The sequence below is a fragment of the Danio rerio genome, chromosome 4 (genome assembly GCF_049306965.1).
Source record: "Danio rerio strain Tuebingen ecotype United States chromosome 4, GRCz12tu, whole genome shotgun sequence".
Lineage (NCBI taxonomy): Eukaryota > Metazoa > Chordata > Actinopteri > Cypriniformes > Danionidae > Danio > Danio rerio.
Genome location: NC_133179.1, coordinates 43845001 through 43862401, shown reverse-complemented (window position 1 = coordinate 43862401; position 17401 = coordinate 43845001). Strand labels below are relative to the sequence as shown.

General features: G+C 38.1%; 3 protein-coding genes across 8 annotated transcripts in view; 2 read left to right on the top strand and 1 right to left on the bottom strand.

Moving 5' to 3' along the window:
- Positions 1-17401, top strand: part of LOC101883766 (uncharacterized) — a 291682-nt gene that overhangs the window by 158244 nt on the left and 116037 nt on the right. The gene's annotated exons all lie outside the window — the stretch shown is intronic.
- LOC110439479 (NACHT, LRR and PYD domains-containing protein 3-like) overlaps positions 1-17401 on the bottom strand; it is a 136622-nt gene that overhangs the window by 65762 nt on the left and 53459 nt on the right. The window lies entirely within an intron of this gene.
- The window catches only part of LOC108183922 (NACHT, LRR and PYD domains-containing protein 3-like), a 19157-nt gene continuing 5830 nt past the window's right edge, over positions 4075-17401 (top strand). For 2 of the 6 annotated variants that reach the window (XR_012402166.1, XM_073947280.1), the window contains exons 1-8: positions 4075-4122; positions 4876-4970; positions 5216-5329; positions 6349-6462; positions 7789-9870; positions 13081-13254; positions 14018-14191; positions 14729-14902. Coding sequence is in view for 4 of the 6 variants with exons in the window: in XM_073947280.1 (XP_073803381.1) it covers positions 4921-4970; positions 5216-5329; positions 6349-6462; positions 7789-9870; positions 13081-13254; positions 14018-14191; positions 14729-14902 (2882 nt within the window). In the remaining 2 variants the exon portion in view is untranslated. Of the gene's footprint in view, positions 4510-4793; positions 4971-5215; positions 5330-6348; positions 6463-7788; positions 10495-13080; positions 13255-14017; positions 14192-14728; positions 14903-17401 lie in introns of those variants that run through there. The other 4 variants (XR_012402167.1, XM_073947282.1, XM_073947283.1 and 1 more) reach the window with 4 other exon arrangements.

Here is a 17401-nt window from a genome sequence, read left to right as displayed (position 1 = left end):
CACACTCAATACACTGGATATATATGGTATAACTCAGTATAAATACAGCACAACAACATAAAAAAGAAAGAGATCGACTTAGAATATTACTTAAAAGCATACCTGCCAACATTTGTCTCTAATAGGAAAGTAACTGTACTATAGTGTTAGTAACTGTATTAAGCACCAGGTTTAGGGTGGCTGCTGCGAGCGGAAACTGTAAAATTGGTCTGAAATACAGGAGGCTCCTGGGAAAAACTTGGCAGGTATGCTTGCCAGTTTAATAATGATTTGATTAGCTGTAGTTAGAAATTAGGCTGTTTTAATCTTCTAAGGGCTTATTATCTGGTCCTGTCGCCGTCTTGTGGATAGACAACGTCAATCATCTTAGGTCACCTCAATGGCAGGCTAAAGCCTGCTTTATACTTCCGCGTCAAGGGACCGGCGTAACCAACGGCGCATGCAACGCACGTAACTGTGCATTTATACTTCTGCGGCGCTGTCTCTGTTGGTCTGCATTAACACTTCCAAAACGCTAGTTGGCAGTGAGGTGTAAATGTGTCTCTGTGCACTGCAAATTTTAGATAGTAGATTTAACTACCTTGGAGTTAAAATTAACACTCCCTCAGAGTTTATATGGGAACCACTATAAGTGTTAAAAATAACACTTTTGAAAGTGTTAACATTGTCAACACCAAGAGAGTGTTAATTAGCAAACTCATATTGTGTAAAATATCTGTTAAATTTCCGAAAAAATACCAGCAGCTGTGGTTGCCAGAACCTTTCTGTGAAAAACATGGAAGTTTAATAGAACTGTATAAATTTACAAAAATTAACCATATTTCATGAACTAATACATTGTTTATTTTACAAAATCATAGCTTAGTGCACAAAAATGTAAAATCTTTAGATGCAATAATGTTTTCATGTGTGATTGCAATTAGCAAACAGATTTGGACTGCATTAGAAACTACACAGTTACCTTTAAAGAAAAGAAGATGCAGCATAACATCAAATACTCTCAGTTCATCTTGGACTTGAACAGAGACGCTATTATCCTCCGAAATGGTGACACAAAAACCGTTTTGCTGTTTTTCTTTCTTTTTTTTTCATTTTTAGATTTTACGGAAAAATACCAGCAGCTGTGGTTGCCAGTAATCTGCTGTTTTTAACATTCATAAATTCAGTTTACAGAATATTTCTGTTAAAAGCACATTCAACAGTCTGTATTTTTTATCGATCTCACACTGCAAATTTTAGATTTGGTAGATTTAACTACCTTAGAGTTAAAATTAACACTCCCTCAGTGTTTATATGGGAACCACTATAAGTGTTAAAATAACATTTTTGAAAGTGTTAAAATTTTTAACACCCAGAGTGTTAATTAGCAAACTCTTATTGTGTAAAATATCTGTTAAATGTATGTCAAAATACTGGCAGCAGTGGTTGCCAGTAATCTGCTGTTTTCAACATTTTACATTCGTAAATTCAGTTTCCAGAATGTTTCTGTTAAAAACAAATCCCATAGTCTGTATTTTTAATTCGAACACACGTAAGCCTTAAATTCCACAGCAAAATCCTAACTAGTGTCCTCACTACAGAGGGCTGAACACTCAGACAGTGATGAAGTTAATGAGACAATGAAGTGTCTAATTAAAGGAGGATTGAGAATTGTTGATGAACAACTGTTAACAAGCAGAATCACTGAAAGAAAGAAAAACACAAGCCAAAACCAACAAGATGAAATCAACTGAGAAAAAAAACTCTAAATAAAATAATAATCAATAAAAATAAAACAAATTACACAATAAAAAATCTTTTAAAAAACTCATCAAATTAAACAACTTATCATGGAGCTTCACCTATTACTGACCTTTGATTTTATTTCTGTCATGTGAACAAAAGCTCTTAATAAAATTTCCGTTGTTCATTTGAAGTCACCATGATGGAGGACAGAGTCTGCTTTAGTCAGGCTCTTCAACTTCTTACTATAAATGTCTTTTATTTTGGCTGCTATAGATAGTGTTAATCACACTATTTAAACTTATAGCATGGAAAGCTGAATGAAAATTAAAGTGTCAGTCTGAAGAGATTATTAATGATATCATAGCCTTCATTTCCTGCTTGTTTTCTAATTCAATATCATATTAGTTATGTGTGAGAAATAAATAATATACATAAATGAAACCACTGAAGCTCCAATAAAATAAAAACAATATTTACAATGAGAATGTTTGATCTATGGCAGAACTCAAAAACACACAGACATCGATAATTAATCTTTGAATCTCAATAATGGTGACAAACAAAAAAATAAAAATCAAGTAAAAAAAAAAACACTACTGAAATATCACCTCCCAAAAACAACACAAAATAAAGGAAAAGAAAGAGATTGTAAGAACATAAAGCTGCATAATTTATTCATGCTGCAATGCATGCTGGGAGCTTTGTACTATGCTGGCACCCAGCATGCATTGCGGCATGAACCATGCAGCTTTTTTTTTTTTTAGCAACCACAGTTGAGGTTCATATCCTGATTCTTGATGTCTGTGTGTCATATAGCGCTAGCTGGAGCTTGAATGTTTAGTGCATGAAACTTTAATCATTAATTGCATTATAATTGTTTGTTGAATCTTCTATGAAGAGCAGCAAACTGCCAGTAGTATTGTCCCATGCAGTTTTAATGCAACTATATTTGCATATTTATATGAATCAACTTATTTAACACCTGAAATTATATCAATTACCATTAAGCATAAACAATATAGTTTCTCTTGACCTTTCTTGCTAAAGCTGATGAGATTTAGAAACACAACTATAAACCTAAAGCTTCAAGAGCTCAAATAAGAAGCCTCTGATCTCTATGATGGTGAGGTCAAATGAAATATTAAAAAAAATATATATATATATTAGCCTCTGTTCATTGTCAAATATTCTTACAGAAATGAAGCCAAACTGTAATCAGTGAAGCTGCTTATACTATTATTTAATGGAGTTGTTTAATCCTCTGTTTCAATTGAGTTGGTTTGGTGTGAGGCTGTGTCTGTAGTTTTATTTCTTCCTTCAATTTCTTATTCCTTCAGTGATTGTTCAATTCAATTCAATTCAGCTTTATTTGTATAGCGCTTTTACAATGTAGATTGTGTCAAAGCAGCTTCACATAAATGGTCATAGTAACTGGAACAGTGTGGTTCAGGTTTTAGTGTTTAAGTTTAGTTCAGTTCAGTTTAGCTCAGTTCAGTGTGATTTAATCATTACTGAGAGTTCAAACACTGAAGAGCCAATTCATCGATGCGTAGCTCTACCAATCCTGAACCATGCGAGGCAGTGGCGACAGCGGAGAGGGGAAAAAAAACTTCACCTGATGGGAGTGAAGAAAAAAAAAAAAAAAACCTTGAGAGAACCAGACTCAGTTGGGCACGACCATTTTAATTTTTTAATTGTGCTTGATAACAGCAGGTGTTCAACAGCAGGTGTCTGAATCCACTTATTTGTGGTCATTCCCTCTGTCTAGTGGACTAAACTAATTGACCAATTTAAGGGCCAGGTGAATGAGGGTGTGGCGAGATTTCAGACACTCTGATTAGTTTCTCAAATACAAGGGTTTTCTACAAAGGTAGATACATGTTACTCTGTGTGACAAGGAGGCAAACAGCTTCTAACGCCGAGAGGGTTATTTTACCTTTATCTAACACTAGAATTTTAACACTTTACTCTGAATTACCACAACACTTGAAATTTAACACCAATGAATTTGCTGTGTACTGCAGTACAACTCCTGAGCCTCTCAATGCCTGTGCTGTTCTCATCAGAGCACTCACTGGGGAATATAACACAAGCTGTGCTAGACTTGTGATTAGACTCTAAAGATTAGAGTATATATGGGAAATATTTTTTAAATAAAAATAAAAAATAAAAATATACATTATATAAAATAACATTGTATAAAATATACAAAAAATAAAATATACAATTTTATTTTTTTTACAAATCTACATTGAGCTCTATGACACTGATTTGACCAAACTGTACACATTATTATACCCACTCCCGTACAGCAGGTGGCGGTATTCAGCTTTACGCTGCTCTCTGTAACTCGCCACACAAGAAAAAGAAGAAGAGGAGGAGGAGGAGGTTATCCAGGTATGTGTTTATTCTGTCTTCTCTGTGTCCAGTGTTTATACTGCTTCGGGTAAAATCCCCCTAGTAAAATGTAACTCCGCAGGTGCTTTGATAACCCTGCAGCTGTTTGACTCTTCTCTACTCTGTTTAGAGTGTTTGTGACGGTTGTTTTTCACTGAACTCATGATCTGCCGCTCCTTCAGAAACGAAAGTGAAAGTGTTTAGTTGTGTCGCCATTTTAAACTGACAGAATCCACCATTTACAACGCAGAACAGATTTAAATCTTTGATGTCTTGACAAAACCTGTAAGCTTTATGTGAATGTGTGTATGATGTTATTATAATCAAACGGATGACGCTGTGATTCTTCATTAGTTTACCCGTGATGAGCTTCTGGATTTAATTGAGGTAAAGTTGGTTATATATTGGCACATTCGTTCAGTGAAAGCTCCGTACACTGTTTACTGTGGTACTTAGAATATTCAGACTAAAATCACCTGTAAAGTACGACTTTATAACAACATTAACACTATTTAATTCACAGTGAACAATGCTGTACTTTGATAGTCATTGGCCGCTAATATGATTTCCCCATTGCGAATCTGCAAATAATACTTTTCTGACATTATGTTATGAAGGAGAATGTCTGATGTGTGAATATAAAACCAACTTTACAGCAATCTGGATTTGAGTGTCTCAGCTGCTGATCTATTCCTGCATTCAGCTGAATTATGAAGGCTGATCAATGACTGGAGATCTGTGATTGTTCATCAGTTTCTTATAGAGTTTCTGCTGGAGATCAAACTCTTCAGGTCCATCATGGAGGACACACACACTTCTGGAGATCAGGATTTGTTTACAGGATGCAGGTATTAGACCTTCACTTGACATTTCATATGATTATTTTCTACAGGATATTATATTTACTCTCTGTTAGTTGTGTTTTTAATCTGTCCGAATATTTAACACACACAGCCAGCAAGATTTTGTACAATCATCATAAAAAGTATCATTACGTGCTGTTTAAACAGTGTTTTAATGATGAAATGTTGAGCAAATCTGCTGTGTTGACTCCAGTGTGTGCAGCGCTGAACTTTAATCTTCTCTGTTTTAGTTCAGTTCATCAGAAGAGAGCAGAAGCAGAGCCCAGCTGTGTGTCTATGAAGAGTGACGAGTCTATGACTCGACCAATAAAATTTAAGAGTGGAAACACAGGACCTGCTGTCAGGTAGATCATCTCTTTAATATCTGCAACTGATGAGTATTTTCATTATAAATGAATCAGGTAATTAGTGTTGTGGATCTGTTGGGTTTCAGATGTTAGATGTTGTATCTGAGCTCTGCAGGATAGTGCTTGAAGATCTCCGCTTTACACTTCAGGCCACAATTGATGGTGTTAACAAACCAATCAGCTGTTTATTAATAGTTAGTGAGGTAGAAGGTGGGTTTAGGTTTTGGGTAGGGTTAGGGATCCACAATAAGATCATACTGTATGACTACTAATGAGCAGTTCATATGTTCACATTCCACAGATATTAATTGTGAGCTAAACTAAAGTGTTCCCGATCTCCTGCCATAAAGGGCTTTTCACTGCACACTTTCCCCTGCTGTTTCTGTGCTGTACTGATCAGCCATTCCTCTGATCTGAGTCTGTTTTCACTGAAGCGCAGTCATCATCATGTTGTGTTGGCCTCATAGATGCTGCTGATCAACACATTTGGTTTCTAGAATTGATATTTCTCGAGTTCTCCTGCTCATTCAGTCATGATAGATGATGGTAAATGAACTTGTCTTGCTGTCCTCAAAGTCTGGACTGGAGCTCTGCAGACAAACCCCCGGTGAGTGACCTTCTGAAGACTGAGTGATGAGGAGGAGGATAAGGGGAGCTGCTGGAGGCGGGAATAACAGTCAGCTGACACAGTGCAGTTTATACTGCTGCTTATATAGTCATGTGATGATGATTGACACGCCTGCATGATTAAGCTCCTCCCACACCGACACTGTGGACTTCATTCAGTGATTTGATGATTAGTTTCAGCTCTAATCTGCTCTAATAGTGCTGCATTTCTGTTGGGCTTTCTCTGCTAGAAATGAGCCTTGATCTGTGTTTGCTGATATTTTCCACATTCAGACAGTTTCTGTTCAAATATAAAGGAAATTAATTTAAGTGTTTTTGTAAATGAAGAATGATTAATATCAGGTTTGTGCAGTGTGTGCAGCGCTCAACTTTAATCTTCTCTGTTTTAGTTCAGTTCATCAGAAGAGAGCAGAAGCAGAGCCCAGCAGTGTGTCTATGAAGAGTGACGCGTCTATGATCCGACCAATAGCATTTAAGAGTGGAAACACACGACCTGCTGTCAGGTAGATCATCTCTACACACACATGATCACACTGCAGCATTTATATGATCCTGTGTTTCTAGAAGATCAGACATTAACAAGTATTACAATTACAGGATGCTTTAAAACTAAATGTCCACACACTCACATCTGATCATTAGTGAAGTACTGAAGTAGTAATAAGGGACTAAAGTCTCAATACTCAAACTGTTAGAGTTAGTAGAGTGAGTTTACAGGCTTACACAATAGTCAGCAAAGTGTGGGAAAAGAAAGAGATTTTAGACACTGTTAATAAACAAGTTGTGTGAGACAAACACACCACATTTCACCTGATAATTATGGTCATAAGATTCTGATTTAAGATAAAAATGTATTCAGATTCTCTGATTATTATTATTTTAATAAAGTGCAGCAAAATGACAACGCTGTTACTGAACTCTGAGAGCAAACACTTGTATGATCTGGAGATTATCATGTGAATCAAAAACTATATTCAGTCAGAAAATGAGCTGACAGAGGACAGAAGCAGAGCAAACACAGTCATGGTGAAGCAGTGAAAGAGTCAGACAGCAGAGATGGAGATGCAAAACATTTAACAACTATATGATCACAACAACCTTCAGAACTACAGACAGCACAATGCAACACCCAATTTAATACTATTTTCCTTTATTTAAATATTATTTTTATTATTATTATTATTATTTTGTTATTTGTATGCCGGTTCTAATGTAATTACTATTGAATGGGCATTATCAGTGGTTATCAGCTGATAGTTATGGTTCAGTAGGGACCTTCTGCACCTACTTGTAGGCTCAGTGGGCAGTTATCATCCATCCACATATACTAATAGATAATAGAGTAGACTCAGATCTGTTTTTACATTATTGTGATGGTTGGGTTTAGGGTAGGGGGAGGGGTAGACATTAATAAAACACAATTTATGTGGATTTTATAAATAATGTAAATAATTATTGTTACTTAAAGCAGTATGTGATCTATAGCTGATTAACCATGTGGATGGATGATAACAGCCTACTAGTAGAAGCAGAAGGCCCCTACTTGCCCATATCTATTAGCTGATAACCACTGATAATGCCCATTCAGTCGAGTTAAAAACATTCGAACCGGCATACAAATAACAAATAAATAATAATAATAATAAATATTTAAATGAAGGAAAATAGTATTATAACTAACTTTACAGTGATCAGTGTGTGGTGTTTAGTTAAATCTGATTAAATCTGTGTATTGTGTCTCAGCTGGTTCAGAGAAAACACACATGGCTTCACTAGAGGATCTTTACACTCACACTCATTGACTCTTTGTGTTGTTGTTGTTCCTGCAGTGTGGATAGAGATGATCAGACTGGAGACCTGCAGCAGGATTCACTCCAACCAGAACATGATGAACTTCAGAGAGTCAAAGATCAGCACAAAACCAGCATGAAGAACAAGTATGAGAGATTATTTGAGGGAATCAACCATGGAGAGACTCAAACCCTCCTGAACAGGATCTACACACAGCTCTACATCATAGAAGGAGAGAGTGAAGGAGTGAATGAAGAACATGAGGTTTTACAGATGGAGAAAAGAGCCAGAACAAAACCCTCACAGCACACTCCAGTCTACTGCAATGACATCTTTAAAGCCTCAGCTGGAGCAGGACATGAGGAGAAGATCAAGAAGGAGAAAGCCCAGATCAAGACTGTTCTCACTAAAGGCATCGCTGGAATCGGGAAAACCGTCTCTGTGCAGAAGTTCATTCTGGACTGGGCAGAGGGAAAAGACCATCAGGATGTAGATTTCATGTTTGTGCTTCCATTTCGAGAGCTGAACTTGATCAGAGATCATCAGTACAGTCTTCACAGACTTCTGCTGGACTTTCATCCTGAACTTGAAGATCTGGAGCCCAAGATTTATGAGCAGTGTAGAGTTGTGTTCATCTTTGATGGTCTGGATGAAAGCAGAATCACACTGAAGTTTTCAGATGAGGAGAAAGTTTGTGCTGTGACTGAATCTTCATCAGTGGCTGTGTTGATGTGGAGCCTCCTGAAAGGAGATCTGCTTCCCTCTGCTCTCATCTGGATCACCTCCAGACCAGCAGCAGCCCATCAGATCCCCTCCAGATACATCAAGCGTCTGACAGAGATTCAGGGATTCACTGAGCCTCAGAAGGAGGAATATTTCAGGAAGAGAATCAGCGACGAGCATCAAGCCAGCAGAATCATCTCCCACATCAGAAGAGCAAGAAGCCTCCAGATCATGTGCCACATACCCGTCTTCTGCTGGATCTCCTCCACTGTGCTTCAGAAGCTCCTGGAAGAAGATGTGAGTGCAGAAATCCCTCAAACTCTGACTGAGATGTACATCCACTTCCTGCTGATTCAGATCAACATGAGGAAGCAGAAGTATGAAGAGAGAGATCCAAAGAATCTGCAGGGAGATCCAGAGAAACTGCAGTCCAACAGAGGAGTGATCAGCAAACTTAAAGTGGCTTTCAGACAGCTAAAGATCAACGTGAGGAAGCAGAAGTATGAAGAGAGAGATCCAAAGAATCTGCAGTCCAACAGAGGAGTGATCCTCAAACTTGCTGAAGTGGCTTTCAGACAACTGATGAAGGGCAATGTGATGTTCTATGAGGAGGACCTGATTGAGAGCGGCATAGACGTCACTGACGCCTCAGTGTATTCTGGGATCTGCACTGAGATCTTCAAGGAGGAATCTGTGATTCATCAGAGGAAAGTCTACAGCTTCATCCATCTCAGCTTTCAGGAGTTTCTGGCTGCTTTCTTTGTGTTTTACTGCCATTTAACAAAGAACAGAGAACCGCTGAGGGTGATTTATGACCATTTAACAGAGAACAGAGAACCGCTGAGGGTGATTTATGATGAAGAATATTCAGATGATGAAGAATATGAATATTCATATGATCAATATCTACAGTCCAGCTCTGAGGAGTCTCTGTATGTTCTGCTCAGTTCAGCAGTGTATAAAGCTGTCAGGAGTAGAAATGGTCATCTGGATCTGTTCCTGCGGTTCCTGCTGGGCGTCTCACTGAAGTCCAATCAGAGACTCTTCCAGGATCTGCTGACACACACAGAGAAGAGCTCAAAGAACATCAGGAGAATCACACAGTACATTAAAGACCAGATCAAGAGAGATAAACGTCTCTCAGCTGAAAGATCCATCAATCTGTTCCTCTGTCTGCTGGAGGTGAAAGATCAGACTCTGGCCAGAGAGATTCAGGAGTTTGTGAAATCAGACAAACACTCAGAGGAGGAACTCTCTCCTGCTCACTGCTCAACAATCTCCTACATGATTGAGATGTCAGAGGAGCCGCTGGATGAGTTAGACTCTAATAAATTCAACACATCAGATGAGGGAAGACGGAGACTGACAGCAGCTGTGAGAAACTGCAGAAGAGCTCTGTGAGTATTCATTGATTGATCACAGAAGACACACATCAGTCTGCACTGAAGACTCAGATCAGTTTAGTGAATCACTGCCCTGCTTTAACAGAAAATCTTTAGCTGGCCATATCGTCCCCCTGTGAGATCGCTGATACACCATATTACTGCATGGGGACGCGGCGGCAGTGTTCTGTTTCCTTATTTGCTCATTTATTTCAGCATTTCTAAACGTATTTAACAAACTTTTCTTGACTTTTTACTCACACAAACAACATTTGTACTTATTTAATAATCTACTTCATTCGCTTTACAGTTTATCCTGGAAAATAACTCAAATCCCTGTAAATCCCTGTGCTCCTCCAGCTGAATAGGACATTTGTTGATGTGTATTTGCTCAAATCTAACACAGTGTTGCTCTTGGATAATTGTGTTTGTTTTCTGATCAGAGAAATAGTGTAATTTTAGACACAGTATTGCCGTCTCGCCGCAGACATGCCTCTAATATTACATTTACTGTAGGCCTAAACACTAAACTTTACACTGAGCTCAGTAAAATGCTCTCTGATTAGTTATTAATAATCTGTTCAATAATTCATTACAGTCACATGAATGGGGGATACAGCTTTAGCTTAGTTTAATGTAGATTAAATCAATAAATAAATAGTATAATTTAAATGAAATAAATATTCGTGTTCTGAAAATGTCCATGTGTCTGGAATAGGGATGCACCGATATGGATTTTTTGGCCGATACCGATAATTATTCAGACATGGAGACCGATAGCGATATATATAGGCAGAAAATTATACAGATTTTAAATTGTTATTGTAATAATGTTCGTTGTTGAGGGAAGAAGAAGACAGGGTCGGCGATTCAGGTAAGCAAATATTTTATTTCTTGTTTAATGCCACCACACAGGTAACGGTGTATGTGTGTGTGTGTGTGTGTGTGCTCTCTCCTCTCCCGACTGCTCCTCCCGTTCTCCTTAAGAAGGGAGTCTCTCCGGCCCAATCACTAGAAAAACAGGTGTTATTTATCATTTCTGATTGACCCGCTGATTAGCCGCCGGGCTCCTAGCATGCTCTCCCCCCTGATTGGGTGTTTGATCACGCTTACCTCTCCACAGTTATATATATATATTTTTTTTTTTCTCAGAGATGGGTTGCAGCTGGAAGGGCATCTGCTGCGTAAAATCTTGCTGGATAAGTTGGCGGTTCATTCCGCTGTGACCCCGGATTAATAAAGGGACTAAGCCGACAAGAAAATGAATGAATGAATGTTATATTTTTATACAGCAAAGTTCATAAAAGATTGAACTGCTCTTATGAACTGAACAGTCTATACTCAAAGCAAAAAGCTAAAACTTCAAAATTGCGAGGTGATTATAGACCTATATTCACGATTTCACATAAATCAGCACGCAAAAAATGATTTCCTTTTCTTCATAGCAAATTAACATGCAAGTTGATTGTTGCATAAAAATAATAGTTTAAATAACAAAATGGTATTTAATTAACAAGCAAGTTAAATATATTTAAATAAGATGAAAATGAAAGAGCTAAGGACTGAAACCAGCTCAAATGGTCATGAATAAAACATGTTACAGTGATGTACACATCTACAAATATGTCATGTCCGAAAAAGCTTTTATCAGAGGTGTTTTGACAGTTCAGAGCCACCGTACAAGCCAACAGCTAAATACAGAGAGTACGTTTAGAAAATGCGGCACAGATTCATCCTATTTGGCGTTTTGACATGTCACATGTAGCTGCTGCTTGTCAATCAGACAACGCTTCTGCGCTCGTTCTTGCCGTCAATCGCGGGAAAATGATGAATGAAAAGTTTATGATAAACCGCTGAGAGTTTTACTCAACTGTAGAGGCAGAGTCGCCATCAGAGTCAGATTTTGATACAAAAACCTGCATTGAGCAGACTTTATGACAAACACAGAGCAGAATATAAAGACAGAATGAGCGGCTAGTTAAGAGCCCCTTTGACTGGATTCACCTCTCGCCTCTCCCCCGTGCTACGGTGCTACGGTGCTACAGTGTGTGTGTGTGTGTGTGTGTGCACGCGGTGACAGCTCTCACGCGAGCTCGTTATAATCAATATGAATATTCCGATCAAACTGAATACAATCTTACATCAACAACACATGACCAGCAACGCGTTGATAATAACAAATAATCAGATTACAAACAACCATTATGTTTATACGTGTTCTAAAATGTGCGGGTCCTTCAACGGGACTGGGCTGCAGTTTGGGGTGTTTGTGAGACAGGAGAGAGAAAAGAGGAGCGTTTTTTTTCGCAATGAGACCATTTTCTGTGATGTTCCCTCTTTGGTGGCTTATTTGTTGTACCACACAGAAAGTAATAAATATTTTGGACCAAGTTACATGTGTCCTCTGTAATTCACCAGCTGCAACGAAAAGAGTTCACCCTGAAACTAACATTACTCGGCCCTGGAGTAATAAGTGAATCTCCCCTGATATCTCTAACACAACAAAGAGACAGAGCAGGAAAGGTTTACACATGTAATATTTTTCCTGAGGCGATTTAAAGCAAAATACACAATGAAACTCAATCAAGCATATCTACAATGATGAGGAACGTGGTTACTTACTGAGTTATTAACTCACAGCAATGCCACGTGAAGAAAGGACGGACTTTGAAGGAATAAACAATGTGAGGAGAGATCCATTATAGTGCACTGGAAAAGTCTGAACATGTTCCGCCCACGCGAGCGACACGCAGGTCTGTACAATTACCTGATTTATCGGCTTAAATATATCGGCCTAATTAAGACATCTGATCAATAACGATAATCTTAAAAATAGCGTTTATCAGCCGATAAGGATATAGGCGCCGATATATCGTGCATCCCTAGTCTGGAGTGTGTCAGTAATTCCTGCAGTTCACTACAGCTTTGAGTGTGACTCCTAATCCAGTGCTCCATGGGTTAATACATTTGATTTCCAGTGATCATGTCTGTGTGATTTTGTTGTCAGCACATTCAACTGTGTAAAGAACAAAGTATTAAATAAGAATATTTCAGTCATTCAGATCTAGGATGTGTTATTTTAGTGTTCCCTTTATTGTTTGAGCAGTATATATATATATATAGTTTATTTCCAGTGTTGTTTTTATCTCTGTAGACTGAACTCAAGAACACTCAACACTGCTCATTTCTCACTGCTGATTGTGTTGCTCTTTGTCCTCTACACAGGCTACAGGGCTGTAAACTCACTGTTCAGTGCTGCGAGAGTTTGTCTTCAGCTCTACAATCCTCAAACTGTGTGCTGAGAGAGCTGGACCTGAGTATCAATGACCTGCAGGATTCAGGAGTGAAGCTTCTCTCTGATGGACTGAAGAGTCAACACTGTAAACTGGACACACTGAGGTAAAATAAAAACATTTCCATCAAATAAATGCCGCCACAAATGACTTTTCCGTTGTGAAATGCTGTAAAGTCTGATGAGGTAATGAGCATATGCTGTGATGTATTTTATTTCTGTTTATTTATTGTGAATATTTCATATTTAATGTGAAGTCAAATATGAGAAACCCTGTTTATATCAGATATAATATTGCTCTTTAGTGTCATTTCTGCTGAAATGATCATTGATTGGTGTTCTTTGGTGTTTTTGGGGCGTCTCTAAATGAGCTGTGTTTCTGCAGATGTTCAGCCCATCACTGAGTCTCTTTATTTACTAATGTTCATGTGTGTAAAGTTATATTCAGTCAGTTTTATATTCATTTCAGGAATATTATTGACTAATATGAAGATGTTGATGTCATTTATTTGCAATACAGTTTGTAAAGTCATATTTTCTGTCTGTTAATATTATATGAGAGTCTTGCTTTCTTTAACAAATATGAGGATCTGAATGGATTTGAAATATCAGAAATATAAGAACAGAAATAGCAATAAATAAATCTGTCTGGCCGACTCATTTTGGTCAGAGATCTTCTCTTTATAAAGTTTATGTAATAATGAAATACAAATGTTTGATCTTCCTCCATGTGACCATTAAAGCAACTCTGAAGAGTTAAAGGAGTCTTTTCCTTTTCCCTATGAGGAGAAATCACTCATTATAGACACTTCAATAATTACATCACACTCACACACAATAATACAGTGTCTTTTACTGTCCTCTACACAGACTACAGAGCTGTGAACTCACTGTTCAGTCCTGTGAGAGTTTGTCTTCAGCTCTACAATCCTCAAACTGTGTGCTGAGAGAGCTGGACCTGAGTAACAATGACCTGCAGGATTCAGGAGTGAAGAAGCTCTCTGATGGACTGAAGAGTCAACACTGTAAACTGGACACACTGAGGTAAATGATTCTCCACTCAACAACATTAAAAGTGTTTTGATTGAGATGGAAATGTCCAGATATATTTAAGAGCATTAGTGGAGAAACTGCAAAATGCTGCTTCTCAAATGAAAGTTGCTCTTTTTCCTAATCAGTTCAGGAAATCAGTGTATTTTAATGATTATTTTATTTAATTACCTCTAAATCTTTACTTATATTTTATATCTTTAATGATTATATTTATAGTTTATCTGTGAATTGGTTTATTGAAGCAGGTTTGACAGGCTCTGATCATTTGCATTTTGCAGGTTCATGAATATATAAAGTCTCGTGGTCCTCTTATCTGAACGCAAATTTAGCAGTTTTCTCACATTTCAAAATAATCAAGAATATATTAGATGACATTTAATATTCAGTTTTAATAAATAACAATAGTCAATAATTCTAATTGACACAAATTCCAATAGTTTTGTCATATTATTAACCTCATAGTTTGTTTTTACATCAGATGAATGACTAAATCACACTGTTAATGTAATCTGTGTTCTTCTTTCTCAGACTGGTCATGTGTAATCTCACTGTTCAGTGTAGTAAGAGTTTGTCTTCAGCTCTACAATCCTCAAACTGTGTGCTGAGAGAGCTGGACCTGAGTATCAATGACCTGCAGGATTCAGGAGTGAAGAAGCTCTCTGATGGACTGAAGAGTCAACACTGTAAACTGGACACACTGAGGTAAATGATTCTCCACTCTACAGATACAGTTTCATATTGGGTTACCTGATGTTTATCCCCATTCAGTGGATTGACAGAAGAAAAAAACAAAACATTTACAGGGTTGTGATTTTAATCATAGCTTTAATAATGTATGTTCATCTATAAATATATTTAAAAGCTTTACTTAGTCTATTATGAAATGTTGCACTTTCAGAGCTTCTCTTTTTCCAATATACCCAAATGTGACTTAAAGTTAAAGGAATCAGTTTATTTTAATGATCTTTATAATGAATTACCTCTGAATTATTTATTCATATTTTATATTTTTATATTTATATCTGTTGTGTCCTGGTGAAGTTTAGACATGCTCTGCTGTTTGTTCAGTTTGCAGTTTCTTCTAAACATATAAAAGTCTCACGACACTCTTAATATTATCTAAACCAGTGGTCCACAACCTTTTTCTAACTGCGGACCGGTCAACGTGAATCCACTGTGTACTCATATGGAACTTTATTAGCACATTGCTCCAACATTACAATGCTATTATAACATTAGGAAGTAATAACTTTATTAACACATCGCTCCAACAATATAACATATTATAACATCAGTAACGCTAAATCAATGGGCGCCCTGAGCTTGTTTCTTTGCAACGAGATGGTCCATAGAAGGAAGATTGCTGGAAAGAGCGCATGCACGTCTAGAACATGCTGACGTGAGACGTCTGCTTTAGCCAATCAGAACAGTCAGACGCATTCACGTCCGCGTGGTTTATGAGAATAAAAGCCTTTGAATATTTTTCCAGACACATTTAGCTGCTAGAAATGAGTCACATAACATTTATATGTTCCCTTTAATGCCAACCGTATAAATAATTATCGATAAGATGCTTATGATAAGCCGTTGTTTGTTTACCTTCAAGCTTTGCATGTGCCTGTGAAACAGCCCGTGGGCGCCAGCACACACACATACAGTATTATGTACATCTCGACATGCGAAAGTGTTTCTCAAACTCCTTTAACAGTGAAGACTGGTGATCGTGCAGCAGCTTGGTGAGTGAGGGCGCAGGCTCAGTCTCACACAAAATCCACGCTAATGTTTGAAACACGTCCGATATGCCTCTGTTCACGCGCCGTCCCCACAAATCCAGTTTAAATGCAGCTTCTTTATCTGCCAACTTAAAGATAATTCATTCTGGTTCAGCCCGGTACTGATTGATCCACGCACCAGCACCCGCCTGGGGGTTGAAGACCACTGATCTAAACCTCTACAATAATATGAAGACACACTATAAGCATGTATTCAGCAGTTTACTGTAAGAGACCTGGTGAACTGATGTATTTACTACACATGCATCTGAAAATAACCCTGATTACTCATTCACATGAAGCAATATATTGACTGAAGATCTTCTGTCAGAAAGGCTGTGTGTGAAGGAGAGTCAGCGCTCATGATTATTGATCAGGTGTGTCTCAGCTGACAGAATAAAAGTCCCCTAATGCTCTATCAGTGTGAATGTGACTGTCAGGCTGGTGAAAGAGACATTAAGAGAGCGGGTTTGTGTTTGTTTTAGTTTATTCACATCATCGTCCACAATATAATATACAAATGAAGATCAGGTCATGTTCTGTTGCTCTTCATACAGTAAAGTTTGATCTACAAGCTGAAGTTGGTGACTGTCAGGGCTGTAGTACTCGAGTCCAGACTCAAGACGTTTCTTTCTATAGTCTAGGACTCTCTAATATTCAGACATGAACTTGGTCCAGCAATAGCCATTGGTTGAGTGTGTTTGTCTGAAAACAGGAAACATCACTGTTAAATCCACTGTGAGTCTAGAATGGGCACTGACACTCTCGTGTGATACGCTTCCCTGCTGAAAAATCCAGTTTGAACCAGCCTAGGCTGGTTGGCTGTTTTTAGCTGTTTGATCAGGCTGGTTTTAGAGGGGTTTTGGCCATTTCCAGGCTGGTTTAAGCTGGACATAGCTGGTTTTGGCTGGGCTCCCGGCCTGGCTAGGCTGGTTAAGCTAGTTTTAGCTAGATTCAGCTGGTCATTTTCCTGCCTGACCAGCTAAGACCAGGCTGGAAATGGCCAAAACCCCTCTAAAACCAGCCTGGTCAACCAGCTAAAACCAGCCAAGCAGCCTAGGCTGGTTCAAGCTGGATTTTTCAGTAGAGTTGTCTGTCCATATGAGTGCCCTGGTCACTCAGACACATGTGTGACACCGCTCTGTTTCTTAAGACTCCTAGCGGCTAAAGCTAAACTAATAGAGCTGATGTTTAGCTGAGAGCTAGCTAACATTAACTGCTAGCATGTTCCATCCTAAACCTAAGAGTTAGCATTCGCACTGGTTAGAAAGCAGTGAAAGTGATATAATATAATGTATGTCTGATATCTGCACATTTAGGGAGCATCTTTAAAGTCTGGACACCTGATTAGGGCTGGGCGATGTGGATTTGAGTAGATCAGGTTAGATTAGATTAGATAATCCACATTATTGAGGGAAGATAATCTAGT